Raw genomic sequence first — 23,407 nt, 5'->3', positions numbered from 1 at the left:
CTCCGGTTTCCTCCCCCGGTCCAAAGACATGCATGGTAGGTTGATTGGCATCTCTGGAAAATTGTCCGTAGTGTGTGTGTGAATGAGTGTGTGTGTGCCCTGTGATGGGTTGGCACTCCATCCAGGGTGTATCCTGCCTCGAAGCCCGATGACGCCTGAGATAGGCACAGGCTCCCCGTGACCCGAGAAGTTCGGATAAGCGGTAGAAAATGAATGAATGAATGATGATCATGTTCCCATGGTGTTAATTCTACCCCAAAAATGACAGTTAATATGTATCCTCACTTCTGAATATATACTTCTGAATATATATATATATATATATATATTCTTCCCTGTTCACATTCAGTTTGATGCACATGTGACCGACGTTAACTACAGAAGCAACCCAAGTGTCGAGGATCAAACCACATGCCTGGTCAACATTATTGCTGCAGACAAAATATCAATCATGAATGATGGGGTCATTGATAAGCTGAAAAAAATCCGTCAGGCTGCTACCGAACGGGGTAAGAATGATTATTACAGATGATAATCTTCTCTGTGTTAGGAGAAAATATCAGGGAAGAAATATAGAAGGTAGTGTCTCCGATGTTAGAAAGCCAATGTTGACATATAAAATCACCCAAACAAACACGCCCCTGTATTGATAGCTCTGCCCACACATACGTAACCCAGGAACAAGCATAATCATGTAAAGGACAAAGGCATATATTTGTTCTGTGTAACAACGCAAAACCAACGTTACTCACCTATCGAGAAGGAAAAAAGCGCCTCAACGTCTTAAGTAAAGTCGGCCAGATATTCACAGGTCGGAGTTTCCCGAGTCAATAACTCGTGAGCTAAACGCTGTTACTATATTAACACGTCCTACTTCTTGCCTGTTTTGGACCGCCGTGCCGTCCACGGCACAGCACGGAAAATGACCACTAGGGGATGAGCCAGAAGCAACTTCGTTGTAGCTTTTAAGCATTAAATCCTCTAAATACACGGTTAAACTTATTTTTCTATTAAAGCTTAGACTCAAGATTTTTTTAAGCCCACACACAAAGCATAATATGATTTATAGCTGTCATACTATTTGAATCAAAATTGGTAGTGAACTGAACTAGGCGGCGCTACACCAGTTGTTCCCTTACTTTTAGACACTTCCCTTTCTTCACTGGGGTAATATTTTCCAAAACAAATGGAACTGGAATCTGTAAGCCTTTTAATCCAAAACGCTGTGGTCGAATTGCAAATATTCCGTTTCTGACCGAAAACTGGAAACAGCAGTTCACCTCCGTCCTTTGTTTCGGCTCTCACTTCTCATTGGAGGCTTCAAAAATTACACTGTTGCATCAGACTTGTAGTCCAGGGCCTAACAAATCAAACAAGCCCTCACTTGAGCCAATCGGCGCTTGTAGTGCAGAGATAGACGGCTGAGAAGCCAATGATGTCTCTCCATCCTATGTGGGAACCCTCCCTTTGACTGACAATTGCTCCCTCCAATAGCAATGTAATGGTCTGGGACCTTTACAGCTCTTTAGCCAATTAGGAAACGATTCCAACGGTATGCAACATGACACGTCTCTGATGCCTGAGCTGCACAGAAATGGATGCGCACTGGATTTATTGCGCAATTCTCGACTTTTTCACACTCTCACAGCTCAGGGTGTCAGGTTAAAGGTTACAGGCCTTTTTTCACAGCAGACTTCTAGGCAGAGAGATTCTCTTTGTTTTAGGCCTACATGTCTACGTCTCGTTACCGAGCCACTACGGCTAGGAGGCGAGACTGCATCAACTTCATTGTAACTTCATTGTAACTTTTAAGCATTAAATCCTCCAAATACACGGTTAAATTATATACTGTTTGAAAGATTAGACTCTCAGGATTTTATTAAGAGCGCACAAAAAGCATAATATGATTTATAGTAATTTAACCATTTGATAGAAAATTTGAACTAGGTCGAGCTAGTTCGATCTGTTTACTCACCTTTAACGCTGGTCTTTAAATTTCCCTTTCTTCACATTGTCACTAATGTTAATGTATTTTCCAAAACAAATGCTTGTAAAAATCGCCAAGAGTCCAAGAAACTTGAAAATGTAATCCTTTTTAATCCAAAACGCTTTGCTCGCTTCACAAGAATTATGTGTTTGACCGGAAACTGAACACACCGCTTCTCTTCCGCCCTTTGTTCGACTCCTACGTCTCATTGGACGCATACCAAACTTTCAAAACACGTCAGATTTGTAGTCGAGGATCTGACGAATCAAACAAGCCCTTGCATGAGCCAACCAGTGCCTGTGCGGCCGAGATAGGCAGCTAAGAAGCCAATGAGGTCTCTCCATGCTATGTGGGTGACCCTCCCTTTGACTGACATTTGCTCCGTCCAGTAGCGATTTGATGTTTCGCGAGCATCATAGCTCTTTAGCCAATAAGGAGACGATTCCAACGAGATGCAACATGATACATCTGGTGAGGGCGGGCTGTGCAATGAGCATGCGCATATTAATTTTTTACAACTTTATTGCGCAATTCTCGAACATTTCACACTCTCACACCTCAGGGTGTCGGTTTACAGGCATATTTTCAAAACAGAATTCTAGGCAGAGGGGTTCTCTTTGTTATAGGACTTTTGAACTAAGCATGCAGTCCTTTTATACAAAGTTATACAGTAAAAAAAAGAAACAAGAAAAACCTGAACGGACGGACATGTCCATAGAAAAATATTCATATAAAATCCATTTTTGAGTCTTTTGACTTCATTTTTTTTGGTGAAAGCCAAGACATGTGGCTATGACCCTCAGTTGTTGTTTACCAACCATCATTAAATACAGCAATGTATGTAATCAGTTTATCAGGTAAACAACTCAGATGGAAATAAAAACCCCCCATTCTAGCCTCTATAACTCTGTCAGTAAGGCTTAGAATCAAGCTGACACTTGTGTCAGAAACTAGAGACTCTCTTCTTTTTCTTTCCAATGAGACCAAGCTCACCTCTGTGTGTCAAAGTATATGGGAGCTGTACCACTTTTTATGTGGGTATGTCATCTAGGCGAAAATCATGAAAATGGGGGGGCGACAGGTGAGAGGTTAAACTGAGCATGCAGTCTTTTAATTTAAAGTTATACAGTAAACAATTAAACATAAAACATGACCGGGCGGACATGTCCATAGAAAAATATTTTTATTGAAGCCATTTTTGGGTCTTTTGACTTGAATTTTTTTTTTGGTGAAAGCCAAGACATGTGGCTATGAACCTGAGTTGTTATTTCGTTCCTATCATGTTCCAGAGCAATAAAATTAATCAGTTTATCAGGTAAACAACAGACGGAAATCAAAACCCTCCATTCTAGCCTCTGTAACTTTGTGTCAGTAAGGTCTAGAATCTATCTGATACTTGTATCTGAAACTAGAGACTCTCTTCTTTCCAATGTGACCAGGCTCACTACTGTGTCAAAGTATGTGGGAGCTGTACCACTTTTTAGGTGGGTAGGTCATGTAGGCGAAAAACCTGCAAATAGGGGGCGAGGTCCATAACAGGTTTCAAGAAATAGGCCGTCCTACTTCGTAAGCCTTTCTTTGCTTTCTTTCTTTGATTTTATCCTCCATGTCAATGTTAAAACCGCTTTCTGCTAATGTCACACATGCGCACTGAACACTCTCTCCGCCCATATTGACAAGACCCGCCCCTTTCTGCTCATTGGCTACAGGTTTGTTTTGATTTTTGTTTAGTTGTCGTCCCGACTCAGTTTTCTGTAGTATTTCTCAAACATCGGAGAACCTACCTTTAACACAGTAATAGTAATAATGCTCCATCAATCCAAAATATATCTTTAACTAACTTTTACATTACTGACTAATTAGTTTGTATAGAATGATGTTCATACTGTAGGGATTGTTTGTAAATGATTTTTCATATTATCCAGATATGCCTCAAGTAATCATCATGACAAAACCAGATTCAGCATGTCCACTGGTTCAACGGGACTTAAGGAAGATCTACACAAGCAAGAAGATCAAGGAGAAGGTAATCATTTAATTATATAATCCAAAGTTTTGCATACTTTTCCAAATTATACACCAAATAAAAAAGCTAAAAACAACTATGCCTGAGAAGAACCGACACTGACTGTAATTACAGACAATTACAGTCCTTGGGCGCATGTGTTTTTACCATCTTTGTACATGTGAATAGTCTAGTCTTCACATCTTCATATGTGGTCTGGGAAGCTAATGTCCTGTAATAAAACCTGGATTCAATTTCCTGCTCAGAACTGTACACATCTGACACTTCATCAAACGCCACCATGCATGCAAGTCCATAGTTTAATCTCAGGTCTGATTCCTCAGTATTAGTTCCCCACTTAGTGCACATACCTCAACTATGACTATGTCCATGTCTGGCATAATTAGTGAGAAACTGAACATCTATCTTACTCTGTTCACTCTTACATTATCAATCTTACCTCTACCTGTGTTTGAATTTTTACAGATGGAAGTGTGTAGTAATAAGCTGGGGATTCCTATGAATTACATTTTCCCTGTGAAGAACTACCATGAGGAGATAGACACAGATGATGACATGGATCTTCTGATTCTCAAGGCACTTGATCAGATTCTGTGCAATGCTGCTGACTTGTTGAAGGAAAAAACATTTAAATCTGGTGAAAAAGCTGAGTAGGGACCCCAAAGTGATTTATACAGCATTTAAAATACACAGTAGGAGACATGATTACTGCTGATTGGAGAAGAGAACCAGGTATATATTGGTAAAATAAGTGTAATGCTATGTTCTGTATTTATAGAGCACATTAGAGTATTTTACTTTAGTTACAGTTACTGATTTAATAAACCCTGAAATATAAGTGATGAATTCTATGTAAATGTTAATCTTACTGTGAATAATTGTATAAAACAATCTTTTCTGGTAATGTTGGAGACTTTCTGTATAGGGTACATTGTTCTTTCTCACACACACTCTTCCCCACACCCACACATAAACATTCCATCTCTGTCTTACACGTACATACAGATGCCTTGACCTTAGTTTAACCCCCTACCCACCTTAGTGGGACCCCCTGCTTTGCACGTATCACACTTGCAACACCAAAAGGAGTTGTAAGAGACATGCCACTTTGGCTGGGAGGTTCCTACATTGAGATAACGGCCAACACTAGTGTGTTCATTGAGATGTCCCCGAGTACTCGCCGGGAACCAGAAACTGAACAGAGGTGGAGAAGGCTGAATTTAGTTACCCTGTCCAGGCGACAGATGAAAATCTTAGTTACCTTACAGTTTTGGGGGCTCCTCCGGGATACCAGTATTCAGGTACGTGCTGATTTGGTATCTTGTCATACCGGCTAAAGTGTAGGCACTTACCTCATGTACTGGTATCTATATTTGGGGATGTCGGTGTTCGGGCAAGTGCTGATTGGTATCTAGTCATACCGTTCAAAGTGTAGGCACTCATATCCATATCCGTGTATAGTTAAATTGATATTGTCGAATGTATGCACGATGTGTAAGGGAATTCGTCACTGGTTTATTAACCAGTGAAAAAGCGCACGCAACGTCTCTAAGGTTAGAGGCTATACATTTATTTGAACGCCCTCTCTATCTCGGTCGCTGGTCTCCAATTGTGTTGTGTTGTTTGTGTGTAATATTGGTTGTACCTGTAGTTGGACATGGGTAATTCAGGAACGAAATATCCTAAGCCAGACCACGAGGAAACTCCTCGTGACTGGATGAACCGTTGCGGTCTAGGTTGTTATAATATCCCTTCGCTAGATAATTTAGCAGGATGGACTGAATCACAACCTCAGCTTTTGACATATCCTCGCAGTGGTACTTTTAAATCTGAATATTTGGCATCTGCTTACATTCAAATATATGACGGCTTCGGTGACTCTGATTGGGATTATCGATATATGACAGATGGTTATAAGAAATGGCTAGAAATGAAACCAATCTGGGATAAATATCACTCTATTCCAAACTCGAAAGTGGAACTAAAATCTTTGTCGAAGTTTAATCCCCAGACTACACCGAAATCGCCATTTGCTTCTCGCATCCAACCCCCACCGTATAATGATAAGGGGCCGTTGGCAACTGTTGCAACTCTATATCCTAGTTTAAGCAGCATTGATTCTTCTCTTACTTCATCAGCCCCGGTTGCATGCTGCGCCGTTGAAATAACTAAAAACTCACTGGATACTAAGCCAGATACTGACGCTCGCACTAAGCTGCAAGATACGCCACGAAATGACGAGACAGACACAGATAATAATGGCGATGCTGTATCTGATTCTGGGTCAGATATCAAACCCCCATTCTTTAATGCCACTGTTGGCTCCGCTCTTAATGTGGCATGCGTGTGGTCCACGTCCGCAAAGGGACCAATTATCAATCCACTTTCAATAGGGGATTTAAGGGACATCATTAAAATGCTCCCATCCCCTTCAAAACCACTTCACTATGTAGACATGTTACTAAGAGCCACCCGTCATAATCAATTGACTGGGGCTGATCACAGATTTATATTGCATGCGACTCTTGGAGATAATTATGATGAAACTGATCTCATTGCCAGAGTGCCCTTTGTCTTCAGTGATGTCATGGGACTTGAAAAAGACCAAAATAAAGGTGTACAACCACAGGACATGGTCACAGCAATACACAGATTTCTTCAGGAACAATGCAAAGTAAGAAAAATGCTGCATTCTCTTGGTCAATCCAAAATGTTAACAAACCCTCAAACCTGAACATTTAAGTAATAAAAGTGAAGTTGTGTCATTCTTAAGAGAATATCTATATGTACACCATTATTAGCCAAACATTAATGTGCAGAATTATTAGGCAACTAAATGAAAAACAAAGATTTTCCCGTCTCCCTTATATTCACCTGTTAAAGTGAGAATAATAAACAAACTCAAAATGTACAAATAAACATTTCTGAAAACTCAGTGACCAATATAGCCACCCTTCTTTTCGATAAACACAGTCACAAGCCTTCCATTCACGGAGACAGTCAGTTTCTTGATCTGGTCAGAATCAACTTTTTGTGCAGCCGCAACCACACAGCCTCCCAGACACTGTTCAGAGAGGTGAACTGTTTACCTTCACTGTAAATGTCCTGCTTGAGAAGGGCCCAAAAGTTCTCAATAAGGCTTAAGTCAGGTGAAGAAGGGCACCAAGTCATTTGTTTTTCATCGTTTTCAACCCGAAAAGGTCCAACTAGCTCATCTTTAAAAATACCTGCCCATACCAGTACCCCACCCCCACCTTGCTCGAAGTGGAGCTCTGTGTTCGTTAGTGATCCAATCACGGGCCCATCCATCTGGTCCGTCAAGAGTCACTCTCATCTCATCAGTCCACAAAACCTTTTTGATATCTTCAGATTTTCCATGCCCATTCGTGACGTTCCAACTTATGTGTCTTGTTCAGAGGTGGTCAGTTTTCAGCCTTTCTTACCTTGGCCATGTCTCTGAGAACTGAACACCTCGTACTTTTTGACACTCCAGGTAGATTGTAGTTGTGGAATATGGCAGCATTGGAGGATAATGGGTTCCTGGTAGCGTCAGGTTTGATTCTTCTCGAATCTTTGGCGATTAATTTTCTTCGCGACACGTTTCTTGCGACCAACAAAACATTTGATGGTTCTGTGATCACGACCCAAAATCTTGCTGCATCTCTCTGAAAGACTTTTTACAATTTTTAATTTTTCAGAGTCAGTTAAATCTCTTTTTTGGCCCATTTTCCTGAGAAGAAAAATCTACGTAATAATTATGCACACCTTGATTATAGGGTTGCACACCTCCCTCGTTACACAAATACAATATCACCTGATATGCATTAAAAACAATAAGCATTCAAGTTTATGCAGCCTGGAGTTGAAAATTATGGATAAAATGATTATAAGGTCAAAATCATTTGCTTAATAATTGTGCACACAGTGTATGTTGGACCTGCACAAACAGACAGTTTGTGATTAGAAATTGATTAATAAGATTCTACAATTAACAAAAGTTATTTATGTTAAAATTTTTGAATATAAAAAAATGCCACAACTTTGCTTTTGCTCTCTTCCTTTTGAGTGTCAAACATCAGTAGCTGCAGCTCATTACTTGGAAAGGAAGTTTAACCACACGGCCTGAGCGGTTTGTTGTCTTTGCATCTAACGTTTTGTTTTTTTTTTTTCTTTTTTTGATCAACATAATACTTTCAGTTTCCAGTAAATCATGAAATTCTGTTAAGAAGAATGTGTGTTTGTGTGTGCACTTGTGCATGTGTGTGAGTGTGTGTGGTACATATAGAAAGGGTTACAACAGGGTAATAAGCAAATATTTATCTGCCTAGAGCATGATACACATTTCAGCTTGTAATGCAGTGTATTGTGTGTGTGTGTGTGTGTGTGTGTGTGTGTGTGTGTGTGTGTGTGTGTGTGTGTGTGTGTGTGTGTGTGACTGTACTGCTTCTGTATTTCTCCATTATCAGTTGTTGCATACGTTTTCCTGTTGGCTCGAACCAGTCTGGTCTGTTTCCTGTGTTTGTCAGAGCCTCTTAGAACACACACATACACTCATTATCAGTGGACTTGATGGAAAATCTTAAATATAATAAAGAACTGAATCAAACTGTTTGTGGCATGACCTCAAACATGTTAAATAAATAAAAATGTGGTGGTAGAGACATAATTATCACTTTGAGTTTACATTATGGGATCAACATGCATTGTTCATTATTCACTGTCGTCTCCTATACACATGTAAAAGGTTTAAAGAAGAACTTTCCTGGTTTGCTTACATAATACATTAAGTTCATTCTAGTTAAATTTTAAAGTTAAAGTTAAATTTATTCACTAAAAAAATAAACTAATTCCAGATATTAAGATAAGGACTTCTATTTTTCCTGTGAAAAACTACCATAAGGAGATAGACACAGATGATAGAACGGGCATAGAAGCCTTTATTATCGCCACATATACATTACAGTGGAATTCTTTTCTTCACATACCCCAACTGAGGAGGTTGGGGTCAGAGTGCAGGGGCAGCTATAACACAGCTTGGCTGTGCTGGGCTTTGAACCCCGAGCCTCCGATCAACAACCCAGAGCCTTAACCAGTTCAGCCACCATTGCCCCATACTTAGTAAGTAGTCATAGACACATAAAGTGCATCTGTGCAACCTAACAAGACAAAAAGACAGTGCAGGACAAGTGTAAACAGTGTAAATACTGTATGTTCTATATTGTATGTGCAGAAATACTGTAATGAACATTAGTATTATAGCAGCAGTTACATGAGATTTTGTAATGTATTGTACAAAACAGCAGTTGGCTGAGATGTGAAAGAATGTGCAAAGAGCAACAAAAGTGTGTAAAACATCATGTTAACAGTTTTATATGGTGGTGCTGTGTACATGGTGTATATTGGAAGAGTGTGTTTGGTGTAGGTCAGTGCAGTTCCCACGGTTGATTGTGTGTGTGTGTGTGTGTGTGTGTGTGTGTGTGTGTGTGTGTGTGTGTGTGTGTGTGTGTGTGTGTGTGTGTGTGTGTTCAGTACAGTTCAGTTACTGAGGAGTCTGATGGCTTGTGGAGAGAAACTTTATGAAATACGTTAGAATTATAAAGTAAAGTTAGAATTATAACGTAACATTAAAACTTCATTAAGGTTTGATTAATTTTTCAGAGCTAATACATTATAATATGTATCACTGGTAAAGTTTTGTTGTGATGAAGTAAGACTATTAGCAGAATGTCTGACATGTCAGTCTCAGTCATGTGAACTCAGTCCTCAGACCTTCAGTCATGTATTGCATCAATCTAAAAATACATATAATAATAGTAAAGTCTAAAAGATTATATTAAGGAAAACGCATTTATCATAATTCATACATTAATATAACACAACTACTGAACAAACTGCACAACTGTTGTAAAGAGTTTCATGTAAAGAATAAGTTCATGTTTAACAGTTTAAAGGAGCAAGATAATGGTCGATATCCTGATGACGGCATAAAATACTTTCACTTTCAGTTTATAGTAACTCATGATCTTTTAAGGAGTATTATCAACATTCAAACATCATATTCAAACATATAAACTCCACAATACAGAGAGATGGTAAAGTATTCTGGTGATACTGAAACATCATAATAGTGTTAATAATAATAACTTAATTAATAGTAACTTAATAATTTCTTAAGAATTTATTTTCGCTTGAGATTTCCATGAAATGCCTCCATTTGAAAATAATGCAAAATAATAATAGCCCAGGAGGAGGAGGAGGAGGAGGAGCCCCCAACTGATGCTACAGTATATAACTGGCACTGCGGAGAGCTGCGGTACAGTATATCTGTGCAGCCATAAACCGTGAGTATATACAGTATGGGTTCTTGTTTTTCTGTTATCTGATCTTTACATAAACATTCATTATGTCAATTAGGCTTTAAGAATTTTCTTGGATGTTGAACAGAAGTTAATTAAATATGGACATGTGTGTATGTGTTTGTATCTATCATGATTTTTCAACTGGGAAACAAATATAGTGATATTCACTCATTAGAATTAAAACTTACCATTTTTATCATTAGAAAATGTAACAATTATGAACTTATGGATATATTCTAACTGCATTTCATTGGCTTTGTACATTGTCTTTAGACAATAACAATACATTGAAATCTAATCTAATCTAATGTAATCTAATGTTATTAGAATTAATTCAGCACTCTCTGATTGTCTGTAACTTTCTTGCTTCAGCCTCTCTATGCTTTTTTTCTGAAGCAGGTCTTTTGGTTTCAAATTACATTTACAGTCCAATAATGAATTCTATAACAACGGGAGCTCTCAGATTTATAATTTAAGTAGAGATGTATACCTGTGTAGAACAAGGAAATAAAAACATACCCTGTAATTTTTGAATAAACCAGTATTTTAAGTTGAATCATTCAATCATGATTTTTCAACAGAAATAATTGGATAAAATGGGACAAGAAGAATCCAAACCTCCACCTCCACAACCTGGTAAGACAAATGTAAAAATTATTTTCAGACATTCACACAGAAGTTTCTTGGCATAATTAGCGCCAGTGTGATTCACAGTGACTAAGTGGAAACAAATATACAGAATAGGGAAAATGTTCCTACTTTCATGTTTTCTGAATTCAGTTTAAAGCAGCTTTTCTAATCGTGTGCATGCAGTAGATCATTTATCAAATTTTACAGCTGAGGTTTACAGACGTAACAAGAAGGTAACAGAATTTGTGATCAGAACTCAGATGTAACTAGATGTACAATGTGTTCACAGTTTCTCAGGATATTTCAGTGTCTACAGGAGTAGGTCTCAGTTAGATGTGATTCTGGCCCATTTCATTGTGCAATACTGCAATACGAGTCCAGCAGCAGTCTGACTGTAATGAGCAGTCGGCAGGATCGGTTTGCAGAAATTGAACACAGTTTAATAAAGTCCACAGCAAAACAAATCCAAACCGACAGGCAAACAGAGAGGACAAAAAAAAAAAAAAAAAGCAGAAAGTTCGGTAACAAGAATAACTAGCAATCAAAACATGCTTCTGACATTCGCTTGTCACACAAAAGAGGAAATAATCTCTTATCGAGATATTTGTAGTCGCTGTCGTGTTTGTCATAAAGCTCTTTGTTTTCAGAAAGCAATGAAACTAACAGCTCTACATCCATCTTGCCTCGATGCATCTTCGTCATGGTATCAAAGTGTGCTCAACAAGACCGTTTTGTGTTTGAGCGCCACCAAGTCGTGATTTACTGTAACTTCAGCAGCTCCAGACACGTGAACTAAAGCTCCAATCTCATTAATCGGCCAGTTTCTACACGTCGGTGTGCGCGCTCATGTTGGTGCCCATTGTTTAGTAACTAGGCGTTAAACGTCTGCTGTAATCGTCCCTGTGTGAGCGAGCCTTAAGACTGAACAGCGACATTAATCCAAAAACACAGAATAAAGAGCTCACAGTGTGAAAAAACAGTAGAAATAAAAGCACAACTCAGTATTTAGCAATCTGGACGATACGTCGCGTCTTTATGCTCTTTATGGTGGTGCAACCGGAAGTCGAAACTGAAAGTATCCTCACGACACCGGAGGTTAGTGTTCCGGTGGGGAGCTGACGAGGGTGTTATCAGACTGACATACTGAAATAAAACTTACTGAATTACTGCTGCACTTTTCTAACATGATTGTTTTATACAATAGTTATAATTCCCATCAGCACCAACATCCATCTGAGATTTCACACCGTACTCAGTTTACATTAATATGTGAATTGATCACATTCACTCTGCATCATTTAATAAACTTCTTTAATTTAGTAAGCAATTAATTTGTAATCAAATAATCATGTTTTAGTGAGAAACATAATATTTTTATGTAAACGGCTTTTTTTCTTCAATTTTACTGACCACTTATTCCTTTTTTTAGTAAACCTGTAATCACAAAACGTTACATTAAAATTCATGTTTTGTGTTTTACACTCACTGCAAATGAATATTTCATTGTGGCTGATTGAAGTGATTGAGACAGAAGAATCACATTAGGTTTACTGCAGAACCAGAAGACATTCTGAATACTGAACACATACGTTCTGTTTGTGTAAATACTGAATTTGGTTGTCTGTTCTTCAGAATTCGATCAACCATGGAGGGAAATGCCTTGGGGGTAAGTTTCTTTAATTTTAGAGAAGAAAATATCATTGCCTTGAGCGAGAAATTACTATTTTCTCTCTTTCATGTTCCCAGGGTGTTAATTCTACCTCAAAAATGACAGTTAATATATATCCTCACTTCTGAACAGAACCTGTTTTGACATACATTTGCTCTGAAACCTAAAGGATTTGATACCATTTATTAAACAATGATTCTTACTTTATTTATTTCTTTATTCTGTAGACAGATGAGTAAGAAATAAACACAATAATTTGCTTTACTCTCCTTGGGTTATGTAATGAATGAACAGCCTCTGTAGTTCATATTACACTTTACATTAGTACAGAAACTTATCTGCATGCTCAGTGTCATGATTTATATCATTTATTTAAGGGAAACTTTGTGACTTTCTGATTGTAACAGAGAAAAGGACAAAATTGAACAGAAAATGAGGACATTCAAGCTCAATGGAACAAGTGCTCAGTTCGTCAGGATTCTGGTTGTTGGTGAAGTCGGAGCAGGAAAGTCCAGTTTTATAAACTCAGTCAATAATGCTTTCCAAGGACGAATCACCTCTGGGGCTCTTGTTGACAGTACAGGAGATACCAGTTTCACAAAGAAGGTAAGAATTTTCTAAAGTTTAAATACTACTTCAGGTACAATTAGATTTTTAATGAGATACCAGAAGCAGAAAAAAAAACAGACAATAAGGAATTAAAGGAACACAAAGTAAATGATACATCTGAATTTGTCTTACAGTACAAAACTCATTATATTAAAGCAGAGGATGGCTCCAATTTGCCTTTTGTCTTTAATGATATCATGGGACTTGAGGACAAATTATCTGGTGCAAATGCAGACGACATCATCAGAGCCATATACGGGTTACTTGAGGAAGGACACAATGTAAGTAAAGCGTACATGCAGTCATTATATATATATATATATATATATATATATATATATATATATATATATATATATATATATATATATATATATACACACACACAGTGGTACCCCACTTATCAACCTTAATCCGTTCCTTAAAACAGGTCAAAATGCGAAAAGGTCGAAGAGCGAATGTAATTATCCCATAAGAAAATGGGATACCCAATTAATCCGTTCGACCTCCACCGATACCCAATAATTAACCAATAACTATTTTTTCCCCGTTTTTAGCAGTATTAATACTAAATAATACATAAAATAATACAGGTACATAAATAATATTGTATATAATACAGTAAAAAGTATAAATTAAAAACTTTACAAAAGTAACCAAAAATATGATTGTACTGTACTTACTCATTAAGATGCAGTGATGGCTTGATGGCGTGGGTGGGAGGAGGATGAGTGGTGGTGTTAGTTGGAGGAGGATGAGCCCTCACTGCCAGGAGGAGGGGAAACAGCCTCTAGGGATGGAGGTAGTGGAGATTTTTTACCTTCAACTGAGGGAGAATCACCACTCATGAACACGGAAGGCAAACTACTGTATGAGGAGGAGTTTTTTCTCTCCAAACTAAAAAACATCTGATAAACTGGTCTGGATTTGATAAACTGGTCTCTCAACGAAATCGACACCATCTTCTCGACGAGAAGCTTGGGTTCGAGGGAACCTGACTGCCCTGCCATAACGTTCGAAGCTGGCTATACGATGGACGCGTGGGAGACATGGCGGGTCGTGTGACTGGTGGCTCTTTCCGTGGAGGACATTTAATTGAAGACATCTACCTATTCGGAACCATGATAACAGGAGTTATGCTGATTGGATTAGGCATTGCCCTGATTTATCAAGGAAATCAGAAAACGGTGACAGCTGTCCAAAACCTCCCACGGCTGCCCGTCATGATTGATGCAGTGGGCAGAGCGGTCGGCACTGAGGCTGGGACTATTAACCGCAATATGGACAACATCACGGTGAGGCTCACTGCTTTGGATACTTTGGATACTGTTAACATCATGGAGAACTTTGGAAAGAAAAAAGGATCGATTTGGAGACCAGAATTGACTAAGAGAGTAGTGTAAATTGGAATGCGTCTACTCGCCCCAAGACCAAACAAACCCAATCTTATCTGCTTTCGGCTCCCCTCAACCAGCACTGGCCTCGGACAAGACCGCTGCTGGAACAACAATTCCCCTGGAAAAGCACTGCGGCGAAACGCTCTTGCATTCCTTCCCCCATTTCCATAGACACCTGCGAATTGTTGACTCTGTCTGGGACCTGATCAAGGCTGTCTTGCTGTGTAGCGCTATGACAATCTTGCGGACTGAGGCACTGAGATTTGATGCCGGGAGCAACGCATCTCCAGGCCTAAACATACATACATATACACACACACGCACATATATAAACATATGCACGTATTTCACGGTACCTGTAACCAGTGACAATAAAGGCTACTACTATATCTTACGAATTCACTTCCAGATGAAGATCTGTGCAGAGATGCAAAATATCTTCCATGACCTTTTCCTCCTGCTCAAACCCCTCAAAGTCTCGCCCTGCAACGACTGATGGCAGCAACTTCTTCCATGCCGAGTTGAGAGTCCTGATGGTGATTTCTTTCCATGCCATATCTATCAGTTGAATACAATAATAGATACTGAAGTGGTCTTTCCAGTTGTTTCGTGTATAGTTTTTTAAATTTCGCTATGACCATCTGATCCATAGGCTGAATGAGGGAGATCGTATTTGAGGGCAGAAATTTGACTGTAATCCAGTCAAACTCAGCCTCCAACTCATCGCCTAAATCTGGAGGATGTGCCGTTGCATTGTCCAGGACAAGCACGCATTTCAACGGCAAACCTTTCTCCTGGAGATATTTTTTTAACCCATGGGGCAAACTCTTTCTGTACCCATTCCCTGAATAGTTCACAGTTGACCCAAGCTTTAGGGTTTGCACGCCACAACACTGGTAAACTGTCTTTGCAAACTGTGCTTTTTGAATGCCCTTGGATTTTCTGAGTAAACTAAAAGGGGCTTGACCTTGCAGTCACCACTTGTGTTCGCACAAAGAAGAAGAGTGAGTCTGTTTTTCATGGGTTTGTGACCCGGCATGTATTTTTCCTCTTTCGTTATGAAAGTTCTGTTGGGCATTTTTTTCCATAAAAGCCCTGTCTCGTCGCAGTTGAAGATTTGCTGTGAGACATAGTTTTCCTCACTAATAAACTTAGCAAAGTCCTGCACAAACTGTTCTGTTGCTTTGTTACAGTATCAGCACTTGCTGCTGCACTTCTGCTTGATGCAGAAAAAGGCACTTTGTCTTTGTCGTCTTTTGTCAGATTTCCGTAAATTTCTTTCGCTCTTTCACAAATTATCGCCTGATCAACACTATCACCCACTCGCTGTTTCTCTTTTATCCACAGAACGAGTAATTTTTCCATCTCATTTATAGCCTGTGGTCTTTGTTTTAAGTTAACATTGCACGACATACTGGGCAAGACATTTGCCTCTTTAATTTTTTTCCTTATTGACCAAATATGTACATATAGTAGACTTAGGTAAATTATAATTAGCAACAAGGTCTTTGATACGCATACTATTTTCATACTTAGAGCTAATTTCTCTCTTTGTCTCCATAGAAATCACACGCCGCTTGGCCTTCACATCACTAGTGTTTTTTGGACCCATATTTCACAAATTAAAAAAAAAAGACTTTACACTTTAAACAAAGTATTGTATATACAATATACATGCACTAAATTGTTATATTGACCGCTAAATAACACTAATATCGTTCACCAACCGAAGTTTAATTTACGATAGATGCTCTCTCCACGAAGGCCGAGGCGAGACTGGGAAGATCCTTCCCCTCGCACCACGTGAGTCAAGGTCGATAAGCAGGGATTTGGTCGTTCAGCGGGCGCAATTATTGGTCGAAAAACTGTTCACTAAGTGAAAAGGTCGATGTCCGACCTGGTCGATAAGTGGGGTACCACTATATATATTATATATATAAATATATTCATACCTGTTCACAATCAGTTTGATGCAGATGTGGTGGCCATTAAATACAGAAGCAACCCAAGTGTCGAGCATCAAACCACATGCCTGGTCAACGTTGTTGCTGCAGACAAAATATCAATGATGAATGATGGGGTCGTTGATAAGCTGAAAAAAATCCGTCAGGCTGCTACCAAACGGGGTAAGAATGATTATTACAGATGATAATCTTCTCTGTGAAAATCTCAGGAAGGAAGTACAGACCTTTAACACAGTAACAATAATAATACTCCATCAATTTAAAGCAAGTTAAATCTATCTTTAATCAACTTTTACAATACTGACAAATTTTTTGTATAGAATGTTGTTCATACTGTAGGGATTGTTTGTAAATGATTTATCATATCATCCAGATATACCTCAAGTAACCATCATCACAAGACCAGATTCAGCATGTCCACTGGTTCAACAGGACTTAAGGAAGATCTACACCAGCAGGAAGATCAAGGAGAAGGTAATAATTTGGCTATATGGGTGTTGCAAACTGTTATTATATACATCTTTTTTTTTTAAATAATAAATACTTTAACACTTTCAGCAGTTTTCTGAATTCTTCACCACCTAAAAAAGCTAAAAACAACTGAGTATTAAACTGCCTGTGAAGAACTGACACTGACTGTAATTACAGACAATTACAGTCCTTAGGGACACGTGTCCTTACCATCTTTGTACATGAGAATAGTCTAGTCTTCACATCTTCATATGTGGTCTGGGAAGCTAATGTCCTGTAATAAAACCTGGATTCAATTTCCTGCTCAGAACTGCACACATCTGACATCTGACACTTCAGTAAACTGCACCATGCAAGTCCATAGTTTAATCTCAGTTCTGATTCCTCAGTATTAGTTCCCCCCTTAGTGCACATACCTCAACTATGACTATGTCCATGTCTGGCATAATTAGTGAGAAACTGAACATCTATCTTACTCTGTTCACTCTTACATTATCAATCTTACCTCTACCTGTGTTTGAATTTTTACAGATGGAAGTGTGTAGTTATACACTGGGGATTCCTATGCATCACATTTTCCCTGTGAAGAACTACCATCAGGAGATAGACACAAATGATGACATGGATCTTCTGATTCTCAAGGCACTTGATCAGATTGTGCACATCGCTGCTGACTGGTTGAACGAAAAGTCACGTAAATCTGGTGAAGAAACTAAGTAAGGACTCAGATCACAATGCTTCTGTGTATAAATGTAACCCAAATTGATTTAAAAAAACACAGTAGGAGACATGATTACTGCTGAATGGAGAAGAGAAACAAGTATGTTTTGGTAAAATAAGTGTAATGCTGTTTTCTGTATTTATGGAGCACATTAGATGATTTTACTTTAGTTACTGATTAAATAAACCCTAAAATGTAAATGAGGAATTCTATCCATCCATCCATCCATCCATCCATACATCCATTTTCTACCACTTATCCGGGACCGGGTCGCGGGGGCAGCGGTCTAAGCAGGTACACCCAGACTTCCCTCGCCCCAGACACTTCCTCCAGCTCTTCCGGGGGAATACCGAAGCGTTCCCAGGCCAGCCAAGAGACACATAGTCCCTCCAGCGTGTCCTAGATCTTCCCCGGGCCCTCCTCCTGGTTGGACATGCCTGGAACACCTCCCCAGGGATGCGTACAGGAGGCATCCGGAACAGATGCCCGAGCCACCTCAGCTGACTCCTCTCGATGTGGAGGAGCAGCGGCTCTACTCTGAGCTCCTTCCGAGTGACCGAGCTCCTCACCCTAAACAGAATTTAATTATTAAATATGGATGTGTGTATGTGTTTGCATTTATCTTGATTTGACAACTGGGAAACAAATATAGTGATATTCACTCATTAGAATTTACCATTTATAGAGAAAATATACCACTTCTGGTTAAATGCTGGATAGAATATTGTCAACTTTTAATTGTCTGTGTGTTTGTTTGTGTGTCTAAAAGCAGAGCTTTGGAAAGCTCTTCTAACAGTGTGTGAGTAGCTGTGAGTAATTATTTATTTATTTATTTTTTTCGAAATCTAACATGAAACATCTATTTCTACTTTTCACCTCAGGATTGATCATGAAATGGGAGGATCTAGGTCTAAGTCCAAACCTGATGAAACCTCCATCAACCCTATTTCTACACCACCTCCACCACCAGGTGAGCTGAATGACCACACCTCAATCCAAAGCTCATTGTGTATCTGCCTGATCTGACCAAGCTGTTCATCCTGTACACTGATATTCTGGATTTGATCTTGCTTTGCTACCTATTCTTGTATTTTGGATTTTACCAGTTTGTGTGGTTTGAAAAAATTGTAACTTTACTTTTTTGTTTCCTTTCAGAATTTGATAAGCCATGGAGGACAATGCTTTGGGGGTAGGTTTTATTAAAGCAATGGAGCTTTTGTTTAAGTACACCATGAGCACTTATGCTCATATTTCAAACTCAAAACTTATCAAATGTCTTCAAAACATAAAATTTATACTTAAATATCAACATATAATAAATGTAATTTTTAAGTTTTTTTTTTTAATCACTAACTGCCAGTAAATTATAATTTGCTTTTTTGTGACTTTTTGTGTGTGATAGGGATAAACACGCTTTAGAAGAGAAAATGAGGAACTTTAAGCTCGACAGTACTGATGTTAAGTTTGTCAGGATTCTGATCGTTGGTGAAGTCGGAGCAGGAAAGTCCAGCTTTATAAATTCAGTCAATAATGTTTTCCAAAAGCGAATCACCTCTGGGGCACTTGCTGGAACATGTGGAACCAGTTTCACAAAAAAAGTAAGTAAAAAAAAAGTAAACATGATCAGTGGTTTGATTGTAAATTTCAATCAAATAAACACTTTTTTTAATTAAAGTGATCTCACATTCATACTGTAGACAAAACTATTTTATATTTTTTTTTTATATTAAGTGTGAAGAGAGACAATCCCTGGACCTTTTGAAAATGATCATTCAATGACATCCCATGCATTAAAAAAAGCACTGTTCTTTTTTGCTTGAGAGCAGAAACCTTGATATTGGGAACTGCATAGTGTGAAAAGAATGATTTAAAAGACCAAATGAGCCGAGAATCAGCTGTATGTGCAGACTCAAATATGCAAAAAGGTTATACAGTATGGAGCTTTAAGAAATATGACATTAATGTGAATAGGGGTTCATTCTAAGTGAGAGGAACCTTTGTGTGTTCTCAACCTCAGTAGAGTTCTGTAGTCAGGTGAGGACACGGCACCTTTTAAACAGTTATTTTAAACAAGAAAGCATTTTCCGTTTAATTGACTCTTAAACTTGGGCAAAAAATAGCAAATGAAAGAAATCTAATTCATTCTTCAAACAGAAAACTATGTGTAAAGGCACCACAAGGTGTCAACCTCAGCACCTAAAGAGGCACAGCATTGTATAGTTCAATATTATGTTTAACTTTTAGGATGTTTGGATTTTCAGGATTATTTCATCTTAAGTAAAAAAATTGCAATAAATGGTATACAATTTGTGTCTTTGTCTTTCAGTATCAAACCCATTATATCAAAGGGAAGGGTAGCTCCCATTTGCCTTTTGTCTTCAATGATATCATGGGACTTGAACGTGAAGGTACCGCAGGCATACATGTAGATGACATTATCTCAGCCATAAAGGGGCTAATTGAGGAAGGATACAAAGTGAGGACATTCAACCTTCACAACATGAGATAAAACAATAATTTTCAGACTTTTTACAATGTATATTGTTAGTATATTGTATTAGGTTCATAGTACAACTGATTTTCTGTAGCAATAAACCCAAATTGAACTGAAGATTTATTCTTTCACAAATTTTCAGTTTAATCCTCTTCATCCTGCATCTGAGAAAGACTCCAAAAACAATCCCAAGGTTTCTGATCAAACCTTCTGCCTGGTCAACGTTCTAGATGCAAACAAAGTGTCATTCGCGAACCAAGAGCTAATTGATAAGATTATACAGATTCGTAAGGCGGCTTCAGAGTTAGGTAAGTCCTGGGGTAATATAGGTTCTATACTAAATGTAACTGATTAATAAAACTTAAAAAAAAAATTAAATCATGACAAATTGTTGTGATATAAGAATTACACACTGTGCAGTGATCTTCATCCTACTTTGCAGATTTGCCTCAAGTCATCGTCATGACAAAAGTTGATGAAATTTGCCCACTGGTTCAAAAGGACATAAGAAAGGTCTACACCAGCAAGAAGATTAAAGAAAAGGTAATTGTGTTCTTAAAGTTGTATACTAGGACTGTAACTGATTACAAAATGTGGCATTGAAAATATATGTTCTAACTGTATATAAACACACAATTATAACTGTATATAAACATACAATTAGACCGCACCACTTTTGTTTATCTTATATACAGTATTTATAAAATGTCCATCTCACAGCATTTTGCTCTCCAAAAAATAATTTATTAATATAAACTTCCTGGATATCAAAAAGGCTTCCAAGATTCCACATCCAGTGAATGTTTTATTATAAATATTAATATATAAAGTAATAATAATATTTATAAATAATAATATTTCCTGTGAAATATTATGAGATGACTGCTGTCAACTATAAAAAGCTTGCTAGATAATTTCACAAGGTGTTTGTTTAAGAATTTAAATAAAGTACTATTCTTCTGTATTTGTTCTTATTTCTGGGAAAAAAAATGTTTTTCTTACTAACCGTTTTCTAATTTATAAATTCCTTTTAAATAAATGTTTTTTTACCATTGTTTTCTTTTTATGATGTTGTTGTTTTTTCAGATACAGGGGTGCAGTAATGTACTGGGGATTCCAATGAATCACATCTTCCCTGTGAAGAATTACCATGAGGAGATTGACACAGTTGATGACATGGATGTTCTGATCCTCAAGGCACTTGATCAGATTGTGAATCTTGCCAATGATCTGCTGGTTCAGATGGACATCCACAGCCGAGCAGAAGGGCCGAGCGATGTCCACAGCCGAGCTGAAGGTCCGATTGATGTCCAAAGCCAAGCAGAAGGGCCGAGGGACATCCACAGCCGAGCAGAAGGGCCGAGCGACGTCCACAGCTGAGCTGAAGGGCCGTGCATAACCCCCGGAAGCACCGCAGCCGGACCCACGTCTTGATGACCAGAGTAGGAAGAAGGGTGGGAGGGTGGGAAAGATCCTCCACCACGGGCCTGCAACTAAAAGTCCTGGCCAAAAGTCCGGGCTGAGTTCTTACACACCCGCCATGTCATTTTTAATTATTCAACCCACGGCTTAACAACAGCATCTGTGGATATAACCACAGGTGTCCCAGGTGAATCGAGCATTGTGAACAAAATATTAGAGCTTCTAACAATTATTTTGGTAAAAGACTCAACCATCAAATGTTTATTGTTATTTAATATTATAATATATTGAATCCTGTAATGAACTGTGTGGCACAGAGTCAGACACATGAGCAGTAGAATCCATGTGCGGATGTTTTAATAAAATACGGCAGATCCAAGGCAGACAAGTCCAAATAGGCAAACAGAGACAGAACAAGAAGAAGAAACAGGCTGCACAATCCAATAATCCAAAGAGAAAGTCAGCATAGGGATCAATACCACAAACACAATCAAAACTCATAACAATCAAGGAAGAAACAGGTAGGTACACGGAAAACAGGCAAGAATGATGATCACAAATAAACTTGAAGTCGCAGTAAAACTGACAGTATTTCTCAAGCGTGGTTAAATGTCTATAAACCCAGAAGTTGTGGTCTTACTTTGTGGGTCTCAATACTCGAGCAAACGCTCCCTCTGGTGGTGGGGACGTGATGGTGGTGACGTTACACACTGATATTACACCCAGGTATACTTAGCCCTGTCCCCTGATGACAACAGCCCCATTGACTCTCTATGTAAGTGCATTGATGAAATTAACAGTTGGATCCGTCAAAACTTCCTCCAGTTAAACAAAGACAAAACCGAAGTCATTGTATTCGGAAATAAAGATGAAACTCTCAAGGTTAACACACACCTTGACTCTAGGGGTCTACCGACACAAAATAAAGTCAGAAATCTTGGTGTAATTTTAGAGTCTGACCTTAATTTCAGTAGTCATGTGAACGCGATAAGCAAATCAGCTTACTACCATCTCAAAAATATAGCCAGAATTAGATGTTTTGTCTCAACACAGCAGGGTGGATTATTGTAATGGACTCCTTACTGGGATCACCAAAAAAGACCATTAGACAGCTGCAGCTCATACAGAACACTGCTGCCAGAATTCTGACCAGAACCAAAAAATCTGAGCACATCTCTCCAGTCCTCAGGTCCTTAAACTGGCTTCCAGTTACATTTAGAATAGACTTTAAAGTATTGTTACTCATTTATAAATCACTTCATGGCTTAGGACTGAAATACATTACAGATATGCTAATTGAATATAAACCAAGCAGACTACTCAGATCATTAGGATCAGGTCAGTTAGAGATACCAAGGGTTCACTTGAAACAAGGTGCGTCAGCATTTAGTTATTACGCCACGTAGAGCTGGAATCAGCTTCCAGAAGAGATCAGATGTGCTTCAACAGTAGACACTTTTAAATCAAGTTTTAATCTGTTTAACTTTGTATTTACTGAGTGAGCGCTGTGCTGCTTCACACTGACTGCACTTTTTATCCAAATCACTGTTTTATTCTTTTTAACATATTTTAAACTGTTTTTATTAAAATCACATTTATTTTCTTTAATTGTTTGTTTTTGTTATGATTTTATCGTGTGCTTCTTATTTTTCATATAT

General features: G+C 38.4%; 2 protein-coding genes across 2 annotated transcripts in view; both read left to right on the top strand.

The window, feature by feature from the left end:
• The window catches only part of LOC113637794 (interferon-induced protein 44-like), a 34,138-nt gene extending 27,186 nt beyond the window's left edge, over positions 1-6,952 (top strand). The window contains exon 8 of the mRNA XM_047802864.1: positions 4,479-6,952. Within this exon, the coding sequence (XP_047658820.1) occupies positions 4,479-4,667 (189 nt within the window). The 3' untranslated portion in view covers positions 4,668-6,952. The remainder of the gene's footprint in view (positions 1-4,478) is intronic.
• A 4,001-nt stretch (positions 6,953-10,953) lies between these two features.
• On the top strand, positions 10,954-22,335 carry LOC113650703. The gene is made up of 14 exons (XM_047802819.1): positions 10,954-11,008; positions 12,635-12,668; positions 13,079-13,277; positions 13,415-13,561; positions 16,644-16,803; positions 17,015-17,115; positions 17,644-17,828; positions 18,715-18,803; positions 18,989-19,022; positions 19,236-19,431; positions 20,160-20,309; positions 20,470-20,635; positions 20,770-20,870; positions 21,414-22,335. The coding sequence occupies exons 1-14, from the start codon at positions 10,969-10,971 to the stop codon at positions 21,705-21,707; spliced, it is 1,896 nt and encodes a 631-aa protein (XP_047658775.1). The 5' UTR covers positions 10,954-10,968; the 3' UTR covers positions 21,708-22,335.
• Positions 22,336-23,407: the final 1,072 nt, after the last annotated feature.

The sequence above is a fragment of the Tachysurus fulvidraco genome, chromosome 18, assembly GCF_022655615.1.
Source record: "Tachysurus fulvidraco isolate hzauxx_2018 chromosome 18, HZAU_PFXX_2.0, whole genome shotgun sequence".
Lineage (NCBI taxonomy): Eukaryota > Metazoa > Chordata > Actinopteri > Siluriformes > Bagridae > Tachysurus > Tachysurus fulvidraco.
This window is presented reverse-complemented; position numbering and strand designations above follow the sequence as displayed.